Raw genomic sequence first — 25,108 nt, 5'->3', positions numbered from 1 at the left:
GAAAATTATTGAGGGACATGTAGCAGATGAGAAAGAGAGCACATAACTGCAGATAAGCTCTGATCCTTTGCAGGTATTCCTCACCACAGCATTTATAGAAGTTTCTTCTTGCTTAGGATGGGTTTGTGGCTTGCTTTGACATCCTCACATTATGGTGCTCTCTATTTTTATAACTTCATATTTTTAGCCATAGGATTAATTTCCTTAAAAACTGTACAGTTTTGAAAGCTTTCACTCTTTCCGTGAACACTCCTCATTAGAGAGAAGTACTGCTGTGATGTATTTTGAAACATCTTTTATTGTGTCCTGTGCAAGCTAACGAAAACACTTAATAATAGCAAGTGATGCCTTGGATAAAAAGATGCTATTTTTGTAGTGTAGCTGCTGCAGACTGTCTGCAACCATGTTACAGCCCTGACTCAGCAATCTATCCCTCTTAATCATAGTACTTGTGCAACACGCAGAAGCGTAAGGTGTGCACTGCAGCCTTATATACATGGTCATTAGGAAAGAGCCAAGTGCTCTGTTGAATGGGAATGGACTGAAGCATGCACTACAGCCCATTATCACATTCTTTTGATCTAGATCACCTCAATCTGCATTTAAATTCACGTACTTCTCTGAACTAGCTCTTATCATGGACCAGCAAGCATAAAGGAGTGGAGGGGAAGCCACATCACTGACAGGGTGAGACCAGAGGTCCACTAGAAACTTCCTGGGCACTTCAGATAGCGTGCCAGCTGCAGGATGTTGGTTGCTGCCTAAAAGACCTTCTGCCCAGAGGACATCGGTGCTGAGCAACAGAAATGTGCCTGGTCTTAAAAGAGCCAGCTGGCTCCCCATCCTTTCAAGCCTGGGAATGTAAAGTAGGCCCTAATTCTTGCTCATTTGTGTGCGCAGTGGGAAGGAGAAAGTGCAGGGCCACAGTTGTTTTCATTTTTTGCTTTTACAACCTATTCTAGGTAACTCATCCTTCTCTCCATTACACAGTTTGATGGCTTGACTTAACAAGAAAGTTATCCAAGGTTTTAGTTCTGCATGCTGCCCTTTTGAAAACCTGGCAGACACACTCGGGATCTTGTTGAAGGTCCAAGATCTTTGGCTACTTTCGAGGGAGTATCTGAACACATATGCTCTGAGTCGTCTCCTTCTTTCCCCAACCTGTCATCTGTGCACATAACAAGCTATATAAAGGGTCATATGACATATGTTGCCCCTTTGGTCTTGCTCATAAGTATCTTAAGCTAGAATTACATGTCTTGAGCACACCTAGCAGGAAACGTTTCCCAGCCGTCCAACCATACAGAACAACATAAACAGCATCTTTCACCCAGCCAAAAACCCATGGTGACTTTTGTGACAAACTCACTTTTTTCCTGGAAACCTAAAGAAAGTTCCTGATTTGCCACTTATGTGTGATTTGTCAGGAGGAACTTCCCACTAACAATTTCAGTTCATGTTCTATATATTATACATTAGCCAGGCACGATTAAAAGCTTTCAGCTGTAGCTTCCACGTACAAAAGATGTCCCATTTACTGAAGTACTGAGATTGTAGTTTCTTCCAGAAAGCAAAAGTTCCTAACATGTCCAGTAGACCAAACATAAATAACATACTCCCTTGAAGGAGCACTGGCAGCCACAAAAGTAATGAAAAGCAATTTGCTTCATCATTTGCTTGCTGTAGCCATTTACTTGGGCATTCCAGGTACTTGTTAATACCTACTCAAAGGGCTGGAGCAGATCTACGTATCTCAATGAGTTCTTATGGAAATTATCAGTATCCTTGATTTGAATAATTTTGTCTTTCATTTTTAAAATACAAAATTTCAGTCCATAGTCTGCTTGCTTGTTCCCATGCTACAAGCTTCTGGCAGCATGTACTCAGTTTAATGACAGACTTGGTTCTGTTCCAGCAGATTATTAAAAAAAGTGTTCTGATGAAAAAATCAGCTGTGTTTAAATAGCTACATAGTGCAACAAGACAATTTGAGGGTTTTGGCTGTTTTTTCCTCTTACAGACCCTTATCGGGCCAATATACACATACACACAGACAGTATTCAAAGGAGAGTTTAGCAATGTGTTTGTGCTTAAGTTTCATGATCTGCCAAACACATTACAGTAGGTGCATTATTGTTGCTCCATGTTTCCATAGCCAGGCTTATTCAAGAGACCAAGTAGCTTAGCTTAACACTAGTCACTTAAGGTATGCATGGATTATTTCTTTTAAATATGACTGCTTAGAACTTTAACAAGGATGCATATATACTTTAATACTTGTCAACAATTTATTGTAAAAGCAGCAAGATGGCTGCTAAACTGCCAGTTATCCTTCTTCCATGTGCTAAATTATTGCTACATATTTTTGGAGATCCTAACAACAGTGCTGGAGAAAGGACATCAAATGATGCTTAGAAATGTGATACACACTTTCATTTCACACTCCATCAGCTTTTACAACTAGAGCTCCATGAAATGTATGAGAATACTTGGCTAACAGCCATATCTACTGAGGTGTAAAATAAGGATCAGATCTCTTTTTAAAAGAGTTTCATTTTCTTTACATGACTAAATCAGATGTTGACCTTCTTCCAAAATATATTGTAAATATTCTGTATCTCTACCCATCAATTAATTTTGAATCTCTGAATCCAATTTTGACACGTTTTAACAGTCATATAATCAATCAACTTTTTTTTAAAACAGCTTTGTAAAGCAAAATAAACCGATTCATCCTTCCACCAAACTAGAACTGAAATACATTGAATTATATAATCACTGGTGCTAAATCTTTTCAATTCTACTAAGTTCTTCCCTCAACTTGCACCCTGGAACAAGAAACAAGTGTATTATTGCCTTTATAGTCAGCAAAGTAAAGCTATGGGCATCAGCAAAAACACCTTTTAAATTCAGATTTCAATCTGTCAGGAAAGATTAAAGCTTCATGCATATATAAAAAGGGAACTATAAAATGATAACAGATCCATAGCATGGAATCATTATGCTTGAACAGCTGCTGTTTTACCAGTGTAGTAAAGCAGAAAATGTCTTTTACTCACCTCTGTTAAACCAGAAACTTCTCCTTTTGCTAACGGTCTGGTGATGGATGCAGTGTAAACTCTGGCATCTGACACTGGTCGCCCCTTCATATAATGTTTCCCAGCTTCATAAATATTCACTTCTACCATCTTACCCATTAACAGAGGATCCTTTGGCACAAGAACCTTTCAAGTAAAGATAAAGACATAGTTATTAAATACCACAAAGAACATCAGTGTCTCCAGCTTCCACTCAGAAAACAGATTTTTGATAAACGTCAGAGCAAATCCTAAAACTTTAAAATTTTAGTCACCAGCATACACTATAGCCCCTGACACACTTGACCAGTAACATCTCCAGCTTGCATTCTTTAAGAGCTTTGCAGTGTTAGCTCAGCTCTTTTCAACTCCAACCGATTCCATGAGTCGTGTTTTTTGATTGATGAGAAAGTTGGGCCTGAGTTGCAACATTTGAATCCAGACCCAAACAGTTCCCAAGGGCACTTATACTACACAATTCTAACAGACTGCTGTAAAGCTTCCTTTTTTCACATCTATCTCATGACACTTTTCTTTTTTAAATGTTTTTGAGTCTGTAAATGCTTCAGGACAGAAATTATGCCCTTGTTTCTGTTTGCACAAGCCCTTATTTTGATTGCGCAGATCCTTCGCAGCTGAGATGCATGATTGACAATGAATGCTCGTAAAAATGGATGAGTGTGTTTCCTGGGTCAGCACCTAATGCCACCCTTTCCTGAATTTGCTCAACCATGATATCAGACAGTCCCATAAGAACTTCACAAAAAAGACACTGCATAACAGATGTTCCCAGGTCATGCATGTTACAAAAGAAAAAGCCCAACATACAGGAGCAACACTTTTTGCTGGAAGAACAAATGGCATAAAAAGGCTCTAAAAATAGAGAAGCAGTTAAAAAAGAAAAGCAGAGTCATTTCCTGATTAAACAATGAAAAATTGAATCATGGGGTCTTACTTAATCACATTTACTTGAAGCTCACCCACGCACAAATGCAAGCTTTTCAAAGGCGATGAGCACATACGTATATCTTGATTTCTGGATGCTGAAACGCCTTAAAATGGCTTGATTTTTAGACTACATGTAGAAAGGATTTTCAGAGGAAAACTCTGTGCCCTTCTTCATTTTCACCTATCACAAGTGTTGGTTGTCTCAGTTGGAGGAAATCATCACCAGTAGTTTCCCTTTTTCTCCTGACGGCTCAAGGTGTTCATGACTGTAGGAGGTTCCAGATTCTAGGATTCTGCTGAGCTTCCTAAGCATCTTCCAAGAAAAGCAGGTATCTTTGCCTTTCAGAGATGGGCAAGCTGAGACTGATTGGAACTAAGTGGCAAACACAAAGCCAGGATCCTAATGCTGAGACGGTATGACAACGTGACTAGATCACAGTTCTTCCCAATAGCTCATCTCCAGCACATTTAAATCAAAGGAAAATTAGGTAACTAAGTATCACTGGGCCTGCGACCTCTGCAAATCGTGGTAGCTCCATATTCGAAATGGCAGTAACCAAATATAAATCCTCAAGGACAGACATGGGTAAGTGACTACTATTTCAGAAAAAGAAAGAGGTTAAATGAATATATCTGGGAGGTACTGTAAACAACCAAGCAGCCAGGCTTGGTGTACACGCCTACATTTTTCTGATACAAGTATCTGTTAGGAAAAAATCCCCAACCCTATTTCTAAGAAACAAAGCTATACCAACAGACACCCTCATCTTGACTGTTGTTCTGGCAAAGTACCCTTTGGTCTGTTTAGACTACTCTCTTCAATGAACTACCTTAAACTACACCACCAAAGCCTCCACAAATATAAGCTGCAGTTCTACCAGAAAGTCTGTCAGTGTAGCTCTGCCGATGTGCTGCTCTAATAGCAAACTCTTTTAATATAGACGAGCTTAGTGAAGAGAGAATAGGTTTGATAACTATTTGAGTTAACAGAACATTACAACAGGACTCCGAGCTTCAGCTTCCAAAGTATAATACGATATTTAGTGACTCAACAGTGGTTTTCAATTTACTATCATTAAATTTACTGCTAGTGAAGTTAGTCACCAGCACCAAGTCTTGTCCTTACCTGGGCAAACAGTAGGATATTAACCTTGTCAAACATGCCATACAAGATTTTAGGGAAAAGACATACATTTTAATAATGGAAAGTATTTCTTCCATAATAAAATTTAAAATTACTCCCTATGTTACCGTTTGTATTTTGTGTATTCTCTACCAGTCCCAATCAGGACCTGTATTAGGTGCTTTACAAACTCCCCATGAAACATCAACACTTTTTTTTTTTTTTCCACATACTGCTTTTCCTTTAATTAATGAAACTTTCATAAAACAAGTATTGAGCACTAAAAAGCCCCAAGCAATTTTTCATCTCCATATGGAAAACCATATTCCTCAAATCTGACAGATAAGCTACAAAAGCAAGAAACAGTGATATGTAAGATTTAGACAGAGGTGAGAGATGTAACAAAAAAAAAGAAAGAGATGTATTAAAAAAAATTAAACCAGGGAAAAAATAACTAGTGAACCAGATATCTAATAGAAACATATTTCAAGAGCAGTAATGTTACTTACTCCTAAGCAAAAATAAATAAATAAATGCTGTGACATTACCCGGAACCAGAAGAAAGCACTATTGGTGACTATATAAGCACAGCCAGCAGCAGCAGCCTCGCCAGGTTCAGACAACTCAATAACTAAAGGTAGCAAAAGCAAACTGCCTGCAGCTCAGTGCAAGAAAATGGAGAGCAAGCCAAAGGCAAAACCAGAATGAAATCATGATGATTCAGAAAAGCCAATTTTATTGGTTTTCAGCAAGTCATCTGCTTTTGAGCAAAACCAGTAATTTTGTGAAACAGATGCTGTTACTTCCTTCCTAGCTCAAAGATAATGTTTCTGTGTGGAAAGAATTCATTTATAGAAAGTACATAGAAGGAAATACAACATATCAGGCTGAAGTGTTCATCTAAAGAACTTTCTGACCCCTCCTACTGCTTGAAATTATTTTTTTTGCAAATTGCATTGCCTGAAAGGATTCTCTGAAAGATGAATGGAAATTATTAAAATTCCACAATTCAGAAAACGATGCTTTGGAGACACAGAAATTAAAATTACTGCAGTAATTAAGAGCTTCTTAAACCTTCCAAATAATTTGGATACATAGCAAGTATCCTCCTCATGCTGTACACTCAAAGAGCCACTGTGTATTACTTAACATAATTTCAGGTAAACTTTATTTACGACACAGAAACTAAATATCTCATAAACATTTCTTGATGGTCACACCTCTCCTGGAAAATGTTTCTTGTTTCTTACTTGTTTTTTTTGCACTGTGGCACACTGTGCTGCTGAGATTATCAGAAAGCAAAGATAAAACAAAAAGATGTTATTTTGTTTATTTAACTGTACCTGCTCATAGAAAGGATTGTGAGCAACATAGTAATTGGAATCAAAGGATTCTTCTGTTACCAGAACTCTCTGCCTCTCACCAACCTGGAAAATAAAGACAAGAGAGATGTCTCAGAAAACAAAAATATTGAATTACACTCAGAAGAGAGCTGCAACTACAAACAAACACTCTTAGCAGAAATAATCAAATTCTCTGAGGAAATTTTGTGTCAGCAAGAAAGCAGGGCAGAGAAAGCCCTAGTTCAAACTGTCTAAAACTGACAGGGTTAAAAGTCAGAACGGAGGGCTAGAACTGTGGTACTGTGATGGCTTAAAAAGAAAATCCAGTTCAGAAATACAAGCTGATTTTTACATATTAACACAGTAACAAATAAAAATGTCAGATGTGCACAGAGTCCGCTACGGCTTCATCCAACTAATGGAAAAACTCCCCTTCAGCATAAAATTCTGCAATCAATCACAAAAAGGTAACACCGCTCCCCCCTGCCAGGAGCCCTCTGACAAACAAAACAATTAGCAGCACCTGAGAGAAACGGGGCACTGTGGCACACTGCACAACTTCTAGGTGCCATCAAGCTCATTTATTTGCCTTCTTTTTCTGAAAAGCTGCACTTGTTATTTATGCCAGGGCATCTCTTTAACCCTTTGTGGCGATTTCACTGTACCGATGAGATCACATTGATTTCCACGACAGTGGAGTCAACACTGCATATTACCAAGACTCAATGGAGAAGAATTTTTAGCAACTCACAGACACAGCGATATTAAAGGCCAAATAAACTCTGGGCTAAAAAGTCCAGTGTTTCAATCATACCTCCCAATTTCCAAATGCACTAACACAGTTCAAACGAAGCACCAGTTTTACAATTAGTTAATGGAAGACCAACAAATCAGTCGCAATTTAGCTGCCAAGTATGTATGAAAAAAAATCTGACTTTCCCCAAAGTTCAAAATCCCCCACACAACACCTTTTGATTTTGTCCATTACTAAGTTGTATAATGAAGTTTACTGCCTAATTTCTGCAAACCTTGGAGGACACTTAGGTCACATTTTTAGTCTGAGCCCATGTCTACTTTTTTTCATCTAAATGTGCCCTGGATTATTTCCAAACTATTTGACAAATGCATTCTGCAAATTACAACTGTCTAGCAAGTTAAATTTACTGCTTTTATTGCTATTTTGAGAATCAAAAAGGTTTCACATTTTACTCCAAGCTTTTAAAACCTGTGAGCAAGGCTCCATTCAAGATCTTCCTCCCTCCCTGAAAGACTTCTACCATATCCTAGTGGCAGCTGTTACGGAGAAGTTTTAAGGCCTCCAGCATAAGGTCCATGTGAATTAGCAAGAAGATGCAGATCAGATAATAATGTTTTGATTCTTTAAGGTACAAGCAGTAAAAGATAAGATTAGGATTTTCTCTAACAGTCAATGGCAGGAAAAAGAACAAGAAGAAATAAGAACAGCAATATCACATCTACATTACAGTGTGTATATATACTGTATATATGCATATATATACACACATACACGATATGTATATAATTCTCCACTCACCAAACAGAAAGACTTAATGGAATAACTCTTGCCTTCCCTTCCCTGTGCATGTACCTGGAGTATTCCCAAATAAACCCTGGAGAGCAGGGGAGACAGAAAGCCCCCAGCTCATCTCCCCAAAGGCAGGTGGAGTTAATTCCCTAGGACCACAACTGTGGGGTACACAGCAGAAGGGGCACAAGCCCTGAGTTACAGACCCAGTAACAGAATCCTAATAGTAGAAAAGATGTATATTTTTGCATACTTTTAAAAGGTGTTTAACAGTTGTTTATAGCACATTTAAAATTTCCATTCATGTTTCTCTGAGAAGTCTGCAATTACAAATAACAATAGATACAACATGAACTCAAATTTTAGTAACCTAAATCCAGTGTAACTATTTACCATTCCCCTAAATGGTAAGGTGTTTTTTTTCTTTCAAGAAAACAGTTAGCCGATTCAAATCTCCAGATGATTTTTGCAAATACATGTCAAGAAGGCACTGGAGATAACTATGCCAGTAATAAGATTACAGGGAACATTTCCCCTGAACGGAGAGATTTTGTTGTTTCTATAGTATTTGAGACCATATCTTTTAAAATCATAACCCAGTATCTGCTGTAGCACTATAGTACCAAAGTCTCAGATGTTATGCAATATTATGAAAAAGAAGAGGACGAAATGTTAGATAAGGAACATTCACCCTTGGGGGAACATGCTACCACTGAAAAGCACCAAGGCCAATCACCAAGTCATGTCCTCGCATTGTATTCATTATTTACTGATGCCATACCATAACTTAGCAAAACCAGCTCAAAGCAATACTGGGTCTGTAACTCATTTCACAACTGTCTCGTGGTTCCCTGCTTCTCTCTGGTCGTAACGTTCTGCCTTCATCATCTCTACGATTCCTGCCTGTCAGGTAGTTTAAGCTACATGTGTTATCTTCATACTCTCAGATGACAGAATGGCAAGCATGAAATGCAAATAATAATAATAAAAAAATCAGAGGAAAGAAGAAAAGAACACCTGTGTTTGATCATTTGATATAAGCAGTGGTTTCTTCAGAGACACACTGCCAGTTTTTCTTATCTTTGCTTCCATGAGCAAAAAGAGCTCAGGTCTCCACGTCTCGGTGGGCCAGACAGAGCTTCTGGGCTCGGAATTTCTTGGGAATGGGAGGAAATCAGGAAGACTAGATTTGTCACATAGCATCAAAACTGTAGCATTAAAATTGACTACCAGAAGTGCAGAGGAGCCAAACAGCCTATACCGATTTACAATACGGATATACGTACATACACACACACTCACAAGACTAAGATGGCAAACTGTAAGGAGTACAGGTAAACCCAGTAATTTTTCACTTGCTCAAGTTACTGGATTTGTAGCCTTGGCCAAGGCTGAGCTCACAGGGAAAGATGATATTCAGCTATTTGCAGACTCTTTTGCCATAACAACAGAAAAGGAAAATTCCATTTAATGAGTTAGGCCATTGGGTATTCATGATCTACAACACTAATTGGCTACACACATTTGTAAGACAGAAAATGACTATCTATCCTGCATCCAAGTATAATTAAGAAGAAATGTAAGTACGCAGAATGCAGCTTTGGTATTGAAATTTGTTCAAGAAGTGGAATATGTCATCATTTTTGCAATTATTCCCCTGGGATCTGTAAGTGCCTAAGTTTCACCTCTCTCAGAATTTAAATATGCAGAAACCAGACATGCTATCTAATAACAGTCATAATTATAATAACCTTTGATGATTTTTTTCAGGCATGTACCAGCAGAAGTAATTCAGTATCTTATTTTTATTCCTATTCTTTCATCTGCTCCCACAGGTATGCACGAGTTCCAGCTCTCAGGGAACTACAATTCTGACAAAGCATCTGGAAGTGAGGAAACTCAGCCCTGGCATCTCAGTTCGGAAAGATTCCTATAGAACCATGATTTTTTTTTTTTCCTTTATGGAGGATAGCATGAAAATAATAATGAATGATAGCAAAAAACTTGCCTGGCAACCTCTCCCATCCCAAGACGGACTGGTCACATCATTTACACATGGGGAATTTATTTTCACCAAAAATAATGCAACAAGCACTGCTGGTCCTATCACTTCCTACACTGCAACAGTTGCCAGGTCGTTTGTAAATATCAGAATTAGTAATCAAATCACTTATGAACTTTTATTTCACCTTCATTTATCCTATAGGAAATTCTGACATGATAATTCTATAGCTCAGTTTTTCCTTTAATGAATAGCACAAAAAGCAGTTTTTCCAGCTGGCTGATATGCTAAAATGAATGAATGGTAAGAAATGTCAAACATCCTTCTTGGCTTTAGTCAAATTAGGTTTGTTTTTTAAACCAAAACTGTCTGAATCACATAAAACCCAAGACTGATTTTTAAATTCTACAATAGTATGGGTGCAAAAGATGGGCCCTGTTTACATGCTTTGATAGAATATTGCTACGTAACATCAGCAATGGCCTGCTGTAATTAGATAACGTTTCCTCCCCTTTTTTTTTTTTTGCTTAATGAAAACTACAATTGTTCCAGTTTGATTCATTACTTATTACAGCCAGAGCATGTGGCACATGATCTTTCTCACCGTTTCCTTATTGTTCTTTTATCTGAATTTTGCTAGTTTTGTTTTTAAGAGTCTGTTTGGCTAAAAAATAATAATTAGTAACCACTGTATTTCTATACTTCTCCCACAGAAGGCGGCACACTGCACATACAGCCATCTCCCTTGATTTAGAGACAGTTGCCAAAGCATCCTTTCAGTCTGGGTTCAATTCATAGTGGAATCGATGAGTATCTCTCCATTCGTGTTGAAGAAGTCAGGCTTGGATTCTGACCCCAAACATTGTGGAGCATACTTAGTACAAGGCTTGGAAGCCACACAAAAAGCTACTTTCCTTTATTTGTTATTTAAATACATCATAAAGGAGGCAATAAAAAATACACACTGTCACAATTTATGTGTGTATGTTTTAGCAGATTATCCTAATGTACAGAATACTTCTGGTAAACATGCATACTTTGACCCTTACCAAGTACAACAAAGTTTAAGGAAAAGTAATTTAGCACGTGTTCATTCTACATCAATTTTGGTATGCTTCTTTCCCAATTTTTCAGTTGTGGTCTAATTATTTAAAATAAGTTTTAATAATTATAGAGATGATGTGTCCTTCCCTATGAGCAGGGAAGAACTGCTGGACCTACTTTTTATGGATCACATTAATCCTTCTGTAATTAGCAGCCAAATTTCTCAAAAATTATAATTAAGCATTCTCTAAGTCTTCTATTCATCCATTGTACATGTTTTCTCTTCCTGACAGATGAGTCTAAGTTTGCTACAACCTCCCTGTAAAAAAGACCAAGTTTCTACAAACTTATGACATGGTCCCATTTTGATGATACCAGAACACATTGCAAACTCTCCTTTGTACTGCTTTTTTCTGCTATTCAGCACTGCTGCTCCAACATTTAGGGTGTATACATATCTCCCTTTCTGAAGGTAGTACTGGAAACAAAGAATGGACTTGTCTCAGAGTTCTTCTACAGAGTTTTCTGTTGTTAGGGTTTTAAACATGGAGATTGGAAAGCAGTAATATAAAACAGTTCAGCTCCTGAGCACGGCAATTTTTTTGCCAGGTTAAAAATACTTTTCTAGCGTGCAGCACAGACAGCTGCCACTTTACTAGGGCTTATGTTACCACTGTTGTCCAATTCCAGATGGGTAGGTGCCTCCTTTTTATTATGTTTTGTTTAGTGCACAGCTCCCTATAGAAATGCAGCAATGAGTGACATTAAATATTTAGAGTCCTGCATCTTTTACATCATACAAGCATCAATCAGATTAATCTTTACAACATGCATCTGGCCCATTTTACACCTGAGGAAAGAAACAGAGAACTTGACCACTCCAGTGGTGCAGAGTAAGCGGCAGATTTCACCACACAGATTTCATGTATTCCTGCCTCCTCCTCCCAAACCTAGACGATGCTACCTCAGTTCTACAATGCCACTAATTAGCAAGGAAAACAAAATTCTCAGTCTCTTACATAGATCACAGAGCTATGTATGAACTACGAACAAATCTGTAAAAAGACAGTGGATATTACTGGTCCCACTATCCGTATCAGACTGTTTTGCACTTAAGTCCAGTGCGGCTAAATTTTAACATTTCACACTTGCTATGAGTCAGTGTTTTTCCCTTACTTACATTGCTCAGTTTTTTTGCAGCCTTGGAAACAGCATTGGGTGGTCGTCTTTGCACGTAGGAAAGTACTTAGCTCTCAACTAGAGAACTCCAGAATCCCACGTGAAAAGCGGCCAGTGCTCATCGAGGTGTCTCATTTCACTGTCAACCAACACAGCTGACTTTGTCAAAGCACCATTACTAAACTGCCCATATTTAAACAAAGCTGCAGGATTTTTATTTTAAAAGGATTACATAAAATGTATGATTTATAAAATAGTATCTAAGCAAACTGTCTTTTTTTCCTGTTTTAAGCACACATGCTTCAGCTATACTGCTCTTTCCACAGCGTCATTCAGGAATTCAGAATGGACACAGGCAACAGATGCCCACAGGACAAACTCTTTCAACCGTTTTCCAGGCTGGCTTGAGGCTGTGCAAGCAGGAAGGAAGGATTAGGTATAAATTAAAGACAGCCAGCTCTAATAGTACACAATCAGCATAACAAAAAAGTGCCTCAGACTTTCAGCAGCAGGCAATGCAGCTCATTAAAAGCAAGTGAACACCTTCTCTTTGGTCCCCTTATGAATTTGTTGGCATAGCTATGGGGGAGGGAAAAGGTAGGGAGAGAAGGAGGCGAGAGATGGAAGTAGACTGCTTCTGCTTTCTTGGCCCATTGCTCACGCTTCAGGGTAAATAGATCCTTTCTATTACTGTGCACCTGCATCTGACTGCTTCATTTTGATTTGGTCTCCTGCTGTGAAAATGTAGCTTCTTCCAACACATACAAACCCTGCCATGCAGCTCAGATGAAAATTATGTTCAGAGATGTGAGCGGTGACCTAAAAATGACAACTGGTCCTCAAAATATCTGATTCCTTTTAAATTCTGTAAGTTTGCATTTTGCTTGTCTCTCCTTTTCATTGCCTAGAAAAGGGGTAATAAAAGCAGCATGTCGACAACTCTGTTGTATTACCTTTCTCAATTTTATTAACTGTGTATAATATTATAAAAGGCAAATAAGTTTTCTGATATGGGAGATATATATTGCCTCTTAAAGCAGTCTCTCTTATTTGGATTTTTCTGTTGTAAACCTGGACTTAAGCAGTAAAAGGATGAGGTGGCAGAATTGCGTTTTATTCTGGATCCAGCACAACGTTGCTAAGGGACTCTGGCTGTTTCCTTGTGCTTTCTGAAACTCTGTTTCCACACGTGCAAAATCCAATTCTGATTGCTACACAGCTCACAGAGTAGTGTCCACAAAGCTGGGGAAGTTGCTATAGCAATATAAAATACTCTATGCACAACTGGTATTTGAGACTATCATGTAGCGTGAACACTCAAGCAACTGCCTTAATATAATAGTGGCAAAAGTCTCTCCCCTGTTTTTTTAGATGATCTAACAAACCCCATAAAACTGTGGCAAATATCTACAGAAAAAGTCTAAATGAAAAGATCAGTTCAAAATAGGAACAAGAAACATCTGGGTAGGTAAAGTATGTTTAAGGTCTTCCTTTCATACCCATAACAGTTCAGAAACAAACCAAAAACCTAGACAAACAGTCTGCCCTTAAAGAAGCTTGACATTTAAAATATAAGTATAGGAAACGAAACTATTAATGTCGATCTTCTAGAATGGAAGATGGAGTTTAGAGGAATCTTTTAAAAATATTTGCAACTTCCAGCAAATTTGGCAATCACGTGGATTCTGGTGGCATGAATAAACAAATATTTGGGTTCTTTAAAGTTTACTTTGCTGTTTTTTAACAAGCTAAGCCTGTGGCAAATTGAGACTACCAAGCTTAAAAATATGATGGTCTTTGTTAGGAAAAGCCATCCTTTCAGCTTCTTCAGTGAAATTATTTAAAGTTATTTAAGATCGGCTGTTTTTGTTGGAAGCAATTCCTTAAGATACACTGCATATTTCCAAGTGATTTAAGCACAATATGAAGTGGCAGTTGCTAAGGCAACAATATGCAATTCCTGTTTCAGTGATCTCTTTTAACAGCTGCATAAGCCCGGACAAGTATCAGTTATACGAGAATTTATAAATCATCTCAGTAAATACCCTATCAAATAACTTCTCCAGAAATTACTTTAGGAGCTTGCAATACCAATCTGTTTTCTCAGATTAAAGTCTTGTCTACACTACGGAAAGAAACCTGCCCACCAGTGGCTCTGTCAGAAGGGTGCTGATGTAGCACAGACCGATGTCATACCACGTTCAGCACAGATTCAGCATCACCAGCTGTTGGAGAGAATTGCCGGTAATAATCAGAGGCCCTAACGTAAGTGTAACTTCAGTAAATTGCAGGCAGAACTGCACGTTGCTTCCTCACAGACAGGAAAAAGCAGGGAAAAAGTTGGGAGTAGGTGAAAATACTGGATGTAAGCTGATGACAAAGTGAAAACAGCATTGATACTAATCAACAGTCAATACCATCTTCCCTGACGCGATACTGGAATCCCCACAGTAAGACTGGATGCTCCTAGAATACATAGATAGCCCGACATGTTTTAATCAAATACACCAAAAAGACTGCTCCAAAAGGTTGGGCTTCTCTCCAAAATATCAATATAATTTTTCTGCTTATCCTACTACTGAAGCCAATGTTCTCTGTTCATCTCATCTGACAACAAAGGAAGAGCAGATGGGATAAAACAGATAAAACAAAGGTCCACAATGGCCCCATATGCAAAGCCAAACCCAATTCTTCCCCAAAATCCACTAAAAGCTGTATTAATACATTAACACACCAAATACATAACATCACATTGTCGCAAGTTAATTAACTCAGAATAAAAAAATGGTGGCACTAACTGAAAGAGTTAAAAAAGGGGGTATAAATATGTATCAGCTTTCTTTTCAAAAGAATAATAAAACTCCTTTTGCATACATGAATCACAGGCTGCTAACAAAAGCATCTGAACATCATCAGAAGCTGATAATGTTAATGAGGATAGGAAATGACATTATTTTCTTTTATTTTGAAGGTAGCCAATATATGATCAAAAATGACACACTTCAGGGGATTTCTTCAATCTAAGGCAAGGTAAGACCCTAGAACTGCTGACACTTCTAGAGGCATAGTGCTGAATGACAAATAACGTCAAGGGCTTACAGAGGGACCAAAGTGAATGATTCATTAAGGAGTGATAAATGTAGTGTGACTTCATGTTGTTTAGAATTTAATAGTCACTACTGTCAAACTAGTTGTGATGCATTTTACTATTTTTAAACAGTATGCCAATTATTTGCATATAAAAAGGTAACCAAAAGAAGGACCTCTTCATTAGCATACTAGAATAAAATTCTGACCAATTCTTTATTGTCCTTTAAAGGAAGTTAACAGAGATCAGTTCAAGGAAGTCATACGTTAAATCACTTCTGTTCTAGAAGAAAAAGAAAAAAAATGATTATGGACTAAGTTTTTCTTTCTAACATCTTCTTTACAACCTACTCAACTCTCAAGGCTATGTATAAAGTTATCACAAAAATCTCAGTTGTGTGCTGTTGTATATACCTCAGCACACTACCTTTTGCATGACATCAGAAACAAATATGTCAAATTAAAAGCTTCACTACTTTGTAAGTTCTCTTCAACACCTATACCACTGTGTCCAACCTTCTCCTCTTTAAAAAAGTCCTTACTTAGCCCAGATAATAATACTTAAAAATTGGAAGACACAAGGGGTTTCTACAGTCTTTCAAACTAAGCAGCAATATCCTATGCTGTAGCTGAATTTTAACAAGACAAAAAGTGAAACAAGCTGTAAAATTTAATTGCGAGTGAAATTAATTATTGAGATGGATCAACAAGAAACATGCTATAATCTCTAACGCAGATGTTAAAACCATATTATAAACCTTTCTAAAAACCTAGTTTTTAATAAAAAATTACAGCTGATGTCAATATTTGGGCTGCAGTTCTGTGCATATCACATCACTAATCAGACTATTATGTTCTCACCTTGCAAGTTTCAAATTCCAAACCAACCGACCAAAAGTGTCGGTTACATTACCAATAAAACCAATACAATGGTTTGGATACATACACTAAACAATACAGGAGCTAGACAGGCCTGAAACTTCTTATGGTACAAAGTCTTTGCTAACAGAAGAGTAACGGAAAAAAGAAGATTCTTCAGCAATTGCGTAACAGATCTTTTTAACCCTCTGTGTGGGTATGGCAAGAGGAACAATTAGTCACTAGATTTAAATGTGTTCAGTGTACATGAAAATGGGGATTCAGAGGAATTTTTACACATTGCTCAACAGTTTTGAATAGTCAAGAAAGGAGTTGGTCTGTCTGTCTTTACAGTCTTTGCTGATCATCCTCAAAGGAGGTTGATAGCTGTGAAACAGGGCCTCAGGAATAAAGGATCTTCCCATGCCTCTGTGACAAAAGCCCACACATACAAACAGAACGCGCCATGTAAATACAACAATTCTCCAAAGAAAAAATATTCTTTCAAATTGCTATTTCTGGTCATTCCTTTTTGTAAGTAATCTGCAATTAATCACAGTCAAAACAACAAAATCAGAGGCATGGAGAAGAAATCATCATTCATTAAAAGAAATGTATTAATGAATGGGGTACTCTAGGCAGAAATCAGTGTTGTATTCCCATAACTGCTGTCAATCATGTATTCTAATGTTCTCAAAGCATGTGGAAATACTTGTGAGAAAAGGCCATACATTTGTTTTTGCCGTTGTCTTCATTCAGTCTTGGATCGTATCAGAAGGTCAGTAGTATGCAACATTTTATTTTCCTACCCTGCCCTTTTTCCTCTTCTGTGTTTCCTCCTTTCAGAGTACTATTTTCCTCATACCTGACTGGAATGAAAAAGCTGAGTAAGACTAAGCAATACTCCCACTCCTGAGAAAAACTCTTCAGCAAGTTTAGACTGAAAACTCAAGAGCAGCAAGATTTCTCCTAGCTTCTTTCCTCCTTCTGCCTACATCTTACTGAAATGCCCAACACATAATTTTATCTTATTTTTCTACCACACCCAGCTTGAGAAAATTGTTCTTTTTATTTTCCCTGAAAATAGTTCTGCTCCTGAGGGGACTCTATTAACATGTCTCATATGTGCAAGAGGAAGCACAAACCATTGCTTTAGTTTCATCCACATTGAGATGCTTCTAGCATGGAGGAGAAAAAGTGATGTCCCCATGAAAAAAAATGAGGCTTACCGTTTTCCACTTTCAAAATCTATGCCCCTTTCCCCTTTTACACCAGTAAAGGCAACAACACAATAAGCAGCTGGTTTTCAAAGGCAAAATGCCAGTAATTAACCCTAAATCACCCTTTAAACAATTAAGATGGGGCACAAAATGAGCCAGTACTAGGTTGTCTTAGTTACTCTTACACTTTAACAGCTAACTATGAATTCTCCAAAGAGAATTCTGGATCAGAATCAGTCTCTCATCATTTGTGTTTTATCCCTTTATGCCAGAAGCAGCAAGAAGAGCATAAACTAGTTTCTGTGCAGTGGTCACGCATAGCAGGTATATAAGACAGGAGAAGAGAATTACATTTAGATTTTACACTGTTTTCATGCAGTTATGAAGACAAAGTTGCTTGGTGTAATAGCTATAGTTGGGTTCATCAGCTATACTGGTGAACAGGCCTGGGCTGATGCATGCTTCATATTGCACAAGCTAAAAAGATTGCCAAAAAAGCCAGCATGGGGTCTAGAGTTTTATTATAGCATACTAAAGAAATAGTTATCAAGCTTACTGTCTGAAAATTAGAAGGCTCCTGTCAAAGCAATTTCAGGACTGTTTCTTTCTCCTAAAGGATGTGGTAGAAATGGCACGATTTACCACGTTAAAAACATCGTATCTTCACACAAAGAAATTATCAATTCTAGCTAACGTAAAATTTTAGCCAGTATCTCCTGCACCCAACTGACTCTGCACATATTTGCACTGTTGTCTTTTGTAGCTATTACGGTAAAAATGGTACAAACACCTCAGGGTCACTCAGGTTTCTCAAGCTCTAGAAACTTGATAGGGATTACAGTAAAGACAGGGATCAGCGATGCAAAACTGTACACAAATTTAATTGAGAATTAGTAGAAATTTTGTTCAATTATTTGTAATTACAGAATTTTGAAACAAAAGAAACAGGCCAATGTAATTGCATCTTACTTTTTTTTTTTTTAAGATTCTCTATTCTTCATTAAAGGTTACAAAAAAATGAAAGACACAATTTCTTTTTATTTACGCTTGGACAAAATTGATATTGTCAGAGCCGAATGTCAAAATTTTAGGACATAGCTCAATTATAAGCATCATATGTTAGCGACTTGATTAGTGGCTGGAACCAGAAAATGGCGATAACAGAACTCCGCGACATAAATGCTTCACACCAGTTTTGTGGAATTAAAGGGCAAACCTCACCACCCTCATCACCACCATCAGTTAGTTCAGCAAATCACGGAACACTGCCAGCTTCAGATGCAACGGCAACACATTTCCATGTTGTTAGAGGTATGGGAAATTTACTGCTTTGGATACCAAGGCTCAGATCTTAAATTTCAGTATTGTCAGAAGCAATGTGATCGACCATGAGCATTTTCACACTGTTTCTACCACCCAGGGGCACGCTCAGGGACGTTCCCCATCTGATGGGAGAGGAAAGGAGGCTGTGCTGATTCCAGACTGCTGAGAGCCGACAACAAAAGGCTATCATAGCAGGGGACAGGATTTCTGTGGCAAGGTGGTGAGAAGAAACTGTGCCATGCTTTAGAAGCCACTGTAACAACCCCTTGAACTCAGCAGATGTTGCCTACTACCACATGCTACCAGATAACTTTTTGCAACTTTGATCCATTTTGTGCAATTAGGGCAGGGTCAACTTTTTCCCTAGCTCTCCTACTTGTTGCATTGTTATTTAAACTACGTAGGCATAGTACATGAATATTTACTACTTGTGCATTTTATCATTAATATGCATGCCTATCACAAGTGTTAGAAAAAGCAGTATGAATATGAAAATAGATTATGGCTTGGAAAACCTACATTTCTAGCACAGCCTTAGAATTCCAGAGGAGTATAAATAATAAAACAGATTCCTCCCAACTCTTAATATACTTGGTTCAAAATCTATTACTAAATGAATAGTGCCTACAGAAGTCATGGAATAACAATTTTTTTCAGAACAAATAGAAACTCTACCCAGCCTTCAAACCAACACTTTAGCTGTGATTACCAGCATCATCGTCATTAAGTCAACGTGAAGTTAGGCATATCCTTGTATTGCTTTTTTTCCCCTTTCTTTTTCAAGATCATAGATTAAACCAGCTTACAGACATGCTTGGCAAAAAAACCCTGTCATTTTATATAGTGGATTTTGCTATATTCCATTATGCTTTAATACCAGTAGAGAGAGTAGAGCTTTTGCTATATTTTTAGAGGAACATTGTTAAACTTAATCTCTGCAGAGTGCTTCTGATAAAGGAAATATCTGCCCTTTCATTTGTTATATATAATCAAGGACAGAATTTCTTCAGGTGGTATGAGATAACTGGTCACATTTGTATTTGAAGCACTTCGAAAATACATGTTTTAACTTTTGTCATCAAGATTCTGACCATTTAATAAATTTGTCAAACATTTTTCCAAATTCTTTTAAGCTACAATGCAGTGAGATAAGCCAGAGTATGGGCCACACGTGACCTGAAGGTCCTTCTAAAGGCAGAGAAAATGCTCCCAAATCAAGACCTCAGCCTAGGTTTGTCCCAGGTCTGTTTCCTTTTACCAAGGCTGGATGGCAAGGCAAGAGATGTAAAGGCTCATGACTGCTCGTACACTGACTCCTGAAGTCTAGTATTTACAAATGGCACTAACAATGGGACTGATTAAAAGAAAACAAGGACTTAATACAGAGGCCAGGAAGGTGAGAGGTCCTGGTAAGTCATGTAGTAATTTCTCTGATGTAAAGAGTCCATTGCTAAGAAGGGGCCTTTAGGACTCACAGGTTTACCTTTTTAGGTGGTTGGTACTGGTAATAATTGCTCACAGTTGATATTCCCTCTGCTCCAGGGTTGAAGAAGAGGTAATGCCTCACTTTCTAGGAAATTATTCATGACCCAGCCTCAGTGAAGAAGAGGTTAGCCTCTCAGAGAGGCTGAGATGAGTTATGTGATCCAAACTCAAGAGAGCATGAAATAAATGCAGAACCTGGGAGAGAGGATATGCCATTTCATTTACACAAAGAGAAAGGAGATTGAACAAGGAAAGAAGGCGGCAACACAAAATCTGTTTATGAAAGAAGCGGATCAAGTAGAACAGAGTATCTGGAAGGGCTTTTTGCAAAATACAGATCAAATAGCATTATCTGCTCATACTTCAGGCTTCTCATGCATCAAGTATAAATTATTGCATGGAAGAGAACATGCTTTCAGAATCTGTTTATTGAAGAGAGTCAGGCAAAGAGTTAGCTGCATAGCTCTCAGACAGAATCAGCTTTAGGCCTTGTCACATCAATGATTTATAGGGTGACACTAGGGAAATCAATTAAGTTCTCTACGCGCCCCAGTTTTCCCATCTGTAAAATAGGGGCAAGCCGTTATTCAAGCAGAGTGCTTTTTCATTTTATAGCCTTTCTTTTTGTGTTTGGGTGTTCATTAGTTTGCCAGTTTCTACACTAGCAAAAATGTTAGTCAGTCTTATGTGGATATATTTTTTATTTTAGCATTAGAATATACCTGTTCTTGATTCATTTTAACTGTTTTGTTCTTATATAACTTCATAAGTGCTACTATATTTTTAGCAGCAATATCGAGAACAGGGCACAAAATATGAAGGGAACATGTATTTTTCCTAGAACACAGATACTTGAAGAAGCTATTAAAGAAATCTCATGGTAGGCATAGATAAAAAATCCAAAGATAATGAAGTCAGGGAACTGTGGAAAACTGCTATTCATTTTCCCTTTAAGTTGTTTAACAGTTTTGCTGCATTTTAGCACTTCAACATTTAATGCTTCTTTAAAAAAACTGCATAGAAAATAAATAATTGCCAGAATACAGTCTAATCCTCTAAGGCACTGCGGAAAAAACACATAGTTGTCCTTGGGCTACTTGTTTCATAGATTTTCTTTCTTTGTTCTCTGGTGTCCACAGAGTAAGAAATTTACAAGTCAGCAGGACTTTATCAAACAAACTTTATTGTTTATTATCTAAATAAACACCTTGCTGAGGTTTTAGCATGGAAAAGGAAAATCAGTCTGGGGCAGCGGTACTCTTCCTATTCCTACAGATAGACTTAAAGTACACAGGCCATTTGGGTATATGCAGACCGCAGTTGCCTTCGTCTTTATACTATAATACACTGCTCAAAAAATGGGATAAAAGTTGAAAAAAAGTAGTTCAGAAGCACAAAGGTCTAATTATTTATGAACGTCTGTCAGGAGGGCTTATATTTATACAAGGCTTTTGCCTGTACTAGAAAGTTTACCCTTTTACCTATAGAGGTAATAATACATTCAACTTGTGGGAAGAAAAGAGCTACAGAAATGTTTTAAAATACAGTTTCTGTTTCAGTATCAAATGCTGCACTGTCTTCTTAGGAGGAGGCCAGTCCGAATGACATTGGCAGATACAGTAACACGGATTTTTTCTGTCCCTGCCACCTGAGCCTTCTCTTATAGTGTGACTTGCGTGAAGGATAATGATATGACTGCAAGGCCATCAGAGTCTGACTCCAGCCCTTCCATGGTTTTGAAATTCTCCAGAAGGCAGTAAAATTTCAACAACCAGGTTCTTCAATTATGGGAGGACTGGGAGATTAATTTAATGTGTTTAGATACTTGTCTTGCCACTGCAAATGTAATCTTCTTACTCAGGACACACCAGCTGCCTTGGGCATTAGAAAGAAAATGATTATTCTGCTATGCATGGAATGGTGCACAGGACATTGGTTGAAAATAAAGAGAAGTGATGGTAAAAGCAAACATCAGTTTGTGGTTATGTTGAATCCTTGGCAAATGGCAGATGACTCTGAACTGGCAAATCCTTTTGTCATTGCAGTTTTTACAGTAATCTCAAATCTCTCCTTTATCTGCTTGCTTTTTGGCTTGTTTAACACAGAGACTGATGATCAGTGAAGCAAAAGATTTAGTTTAAAGGTGTCAGCTAATATCTACAACAGAGCTGCCATTGCTCCTCAAACTGGCTTTACAGATAAGAGTTGGCTGCTCACCGGGTGGCCACAACAATATTATTCGAGAAAATATCTTTAAGTGTTCACATTGGCAACTGGGCTACAATATACCATGCACGTGTCCAGAAATGTTATCTAAAGTCAGTGAGAGGTTAACAGTTAATATGTATGCTTTGTATACAGCATACTATTCCAGGAGAACACTGTGGTTGGGTGGTCTGATTTAAGCAAACTGCATCCAGTCATGTGTCATGGAGCCGCCTTCCCCCCCCCCCCCTTTTTTTTTGTCCTTAAGACAGATAATCCTTTTAGCTTTGTTGAATATAAGGCACTTTCTGTTTTTAATCCCATGGCATTATATTTTAAAACAAAAATAACAGGTCTCTGATCTTTGTAGACTTCCATTTAGTTGATTTAGTCTCCTTGACTCTAGCCCTTCCACAGGTTGCTCTTTTCACAAACTGCTGCGTCTCCTCCTTGGGTAAAGCATTCTGAAATGTTGCTGCAGCTCATCCGCCCAGTGCAGTTTTATATATAACAGCAGCAGTGTAAATCATAAGCAAAGCCAGTCTTGAGTTAATCTGGAGACCCCAAGTATGTAGTCAACTGGGTGACACTACGTGGCCCTCAACAGTTCCTGGTTACAGTGACACCATATTGCATTTCTTACTGCTCCAACTGAGTGCTCTCTGCTTGTAGATCCACACTAGAAGTCACGAATTATCTCTGAGCTCACTGTTAAATGAAATTCTTAAAGTATTGTATTATTGTTCTTGTGTGTGCTACTGAAATAACAGACCACACGGTAAAACTGAGTTCACATTAGCCATTTAAGTTTCAGTAACATTTTTGTCATTTAGGATAAGATGGGATAAGATATCTCAACTAACAACAGCCAGTGTTTTCACAGAACCAGTCTGAATCAAGATCAAAGCAGCACCTACTTGTTTTCGCTCCTCTCATCGTTTGAAACTGATTTCTATTTTTTTGTGCATTTGCTTCAGGCAGTTCAAAATAAATGATCAGTTTAAGTAAACAATTTGAAAAGAAAAACAGGTAGAAAGATGGACTCAATATTCAGAACTTCAATATATACTGATGAGAATTTCAGTAAATACATAGTAAAACCCCATAATTTAAATTAATTTTGATTTTATGATAGACTGATGAAAAGATCAGCAACCTTCCTGTGAATTATTTTCTTTAGAGATCGTATTTGTTGTAAAGGAGGTGTACGATACACAAGGGAAAATGAATAGTGAGTACAAAATTCTCACTAGGAAATACTAAGATTAGAGTAGGAAGACTGTTGTGTCTTTCAACATTTTACATTGCATACACCTGACATTTGGATTACGTAACAAATACTCATGACCATGAGTTTAATCAAAAGGAATCTATTCAAAAACAGAAGGACATTCCATACAATTATTTGATTTGAAGAATGTAGGATTTCTTAGTACAAGTGTCCTGGAGCTGCACATAAGCTGTACATATGGATGCAACGGCAATAAATCAGACACAAAAATGTGACCCTTGAAAGCAGACAGATTGCTTCTTTAGAAAATGTAATACCACACATTTCCCTGCTTTCCTAGAATTCCATTGACAACTTAAAGCTTTCAGAATAATGGGTTTCACACCTTGAACACATGCCACAGAAGGCTGAGGGAGGCACTGCACGCAATTTATTATATAGGCTGGAAACCTAAACATTTGGTTGCATCGTATGAAGGAAACACATGTTCAGCAGATCCATCTGACATTTTCACACATATTTCAAAAGATCTCTTCAACTTCCTCATGATTTCAGTCTACATTCAGTTCATTACTCAGTCCCGCATTTGCAGAACTAAAATTAATCAGAATCCCATTTACTTTCTGAAGAGCACTCAAAAGTCTATGATTTTAAATTAATTTATGCAAAGAGAAAAGCTCTTCTCTTTGTAAGTATAATTCCAAACCATATAAATTGAAAGTAAAGCTTTAAACCCGTAATGACCCCTTTTCCATCCAGTCTTAAATGGAATAATTAAGCAATAACTTCCATTCCATCTAAGTACATGCAGCAGTGATGGGTGTCTGCTTGCTGACTAACCCTGAAGCATTTAATTGACCTATGGGAGCTGATTATTACGAGTACAGTCATATGGCATAGTAGTATCTACTTTTTGCTAGAAGAAATCTTTCAAATAATTAATAATTTTGGTCATTTAAAAAGATTATGCGTAACTATTCACTATGAAGAGACTTAAGCTGTAGTCAGCAGGCCTGCTACAGATTTTTAAAGATAATAAAATCTGTAGGTGTACTCATTTGGGATGTAAATTTGACTCTTCAGAGTAATAGAACAAAAATGAGTCATGGGCCGAGGGGCTCAGTTCAGAACTCATGAATTATCCCTGGGTTTTCCTGGAGAGACGGATGATAAGGCATCCCTCACTGACTTTGCTACAATCTGGTATTTGCTATTTATATCCTAGTAGCAGTGTTAAAAAACTTGCTAGGTAAATTGGGTACACAAAATGAAATTCGTACCATTGCAAACAGAATACGTGCTGTTTCAGATACCCTTCATAGTTGCATACGAGAATGGACCAGTATTAACAAAAGGCAGCCTTCTTGAAGCATGTGTTCAAAAGCAGTAAGACTGATGAGCATACAGAGAGATTATGGTCTCTATAGATAATGTAAT

The 25,108-nt window shown here is 37.7% G+C and overlaps 1 protein-coding gene across 2 annotated transcripts in view; it reads right to left on the bottom strand.

Moving 5' to 3' along the window:
• CDKAL1 (CDK5 regulatory subunit associated protein 1 like 1) overlaps positions 1 to 25,108 on the bottom strand; it is a 419,452-nt gene that overhangs the window by 22,127 nt on the left and 372,217 nt on the right. For both annotated transcript variants that reach the window (XM_069809205.1, XM_069809203.1), the window contains exons 14-15: positions 6,492 to 6,575; positions 3,060 to 3,224 (exon numbers count right to left, since the gene is read on the bottom strand). In XM_069809205.1, the coding sequence (XP_069665306.1) occupies positions 3,060 to 3,224; positions 6,492 to 6,575 (249 nt within the window). The remainder of the gene's footprint in view (positions 1 to 3,059; positions 3,225 to 6,491; positions 6,576 to 25,108) is intronic.

This window comes from Haliaeetus albicilla, chromosome 21 (genome assembly GCF_947461875.1).
Source record: "Haliaeetus albicilla chromosome 21, bHalAlb1.1, whole genome shotgun sequence".
Taxonomy (NCBI): Eukaryota; Metazoa; Chordata; class Aves; order Accipitriformes; family Accipitridae; genus Haliaeetus; species Haliaeetus albicilla.
The sequence above is the reverse complement of the archived record's forward strand: the minus strand, read 5'-3'. Positions and strand labels throughout refer to the sequence as shown.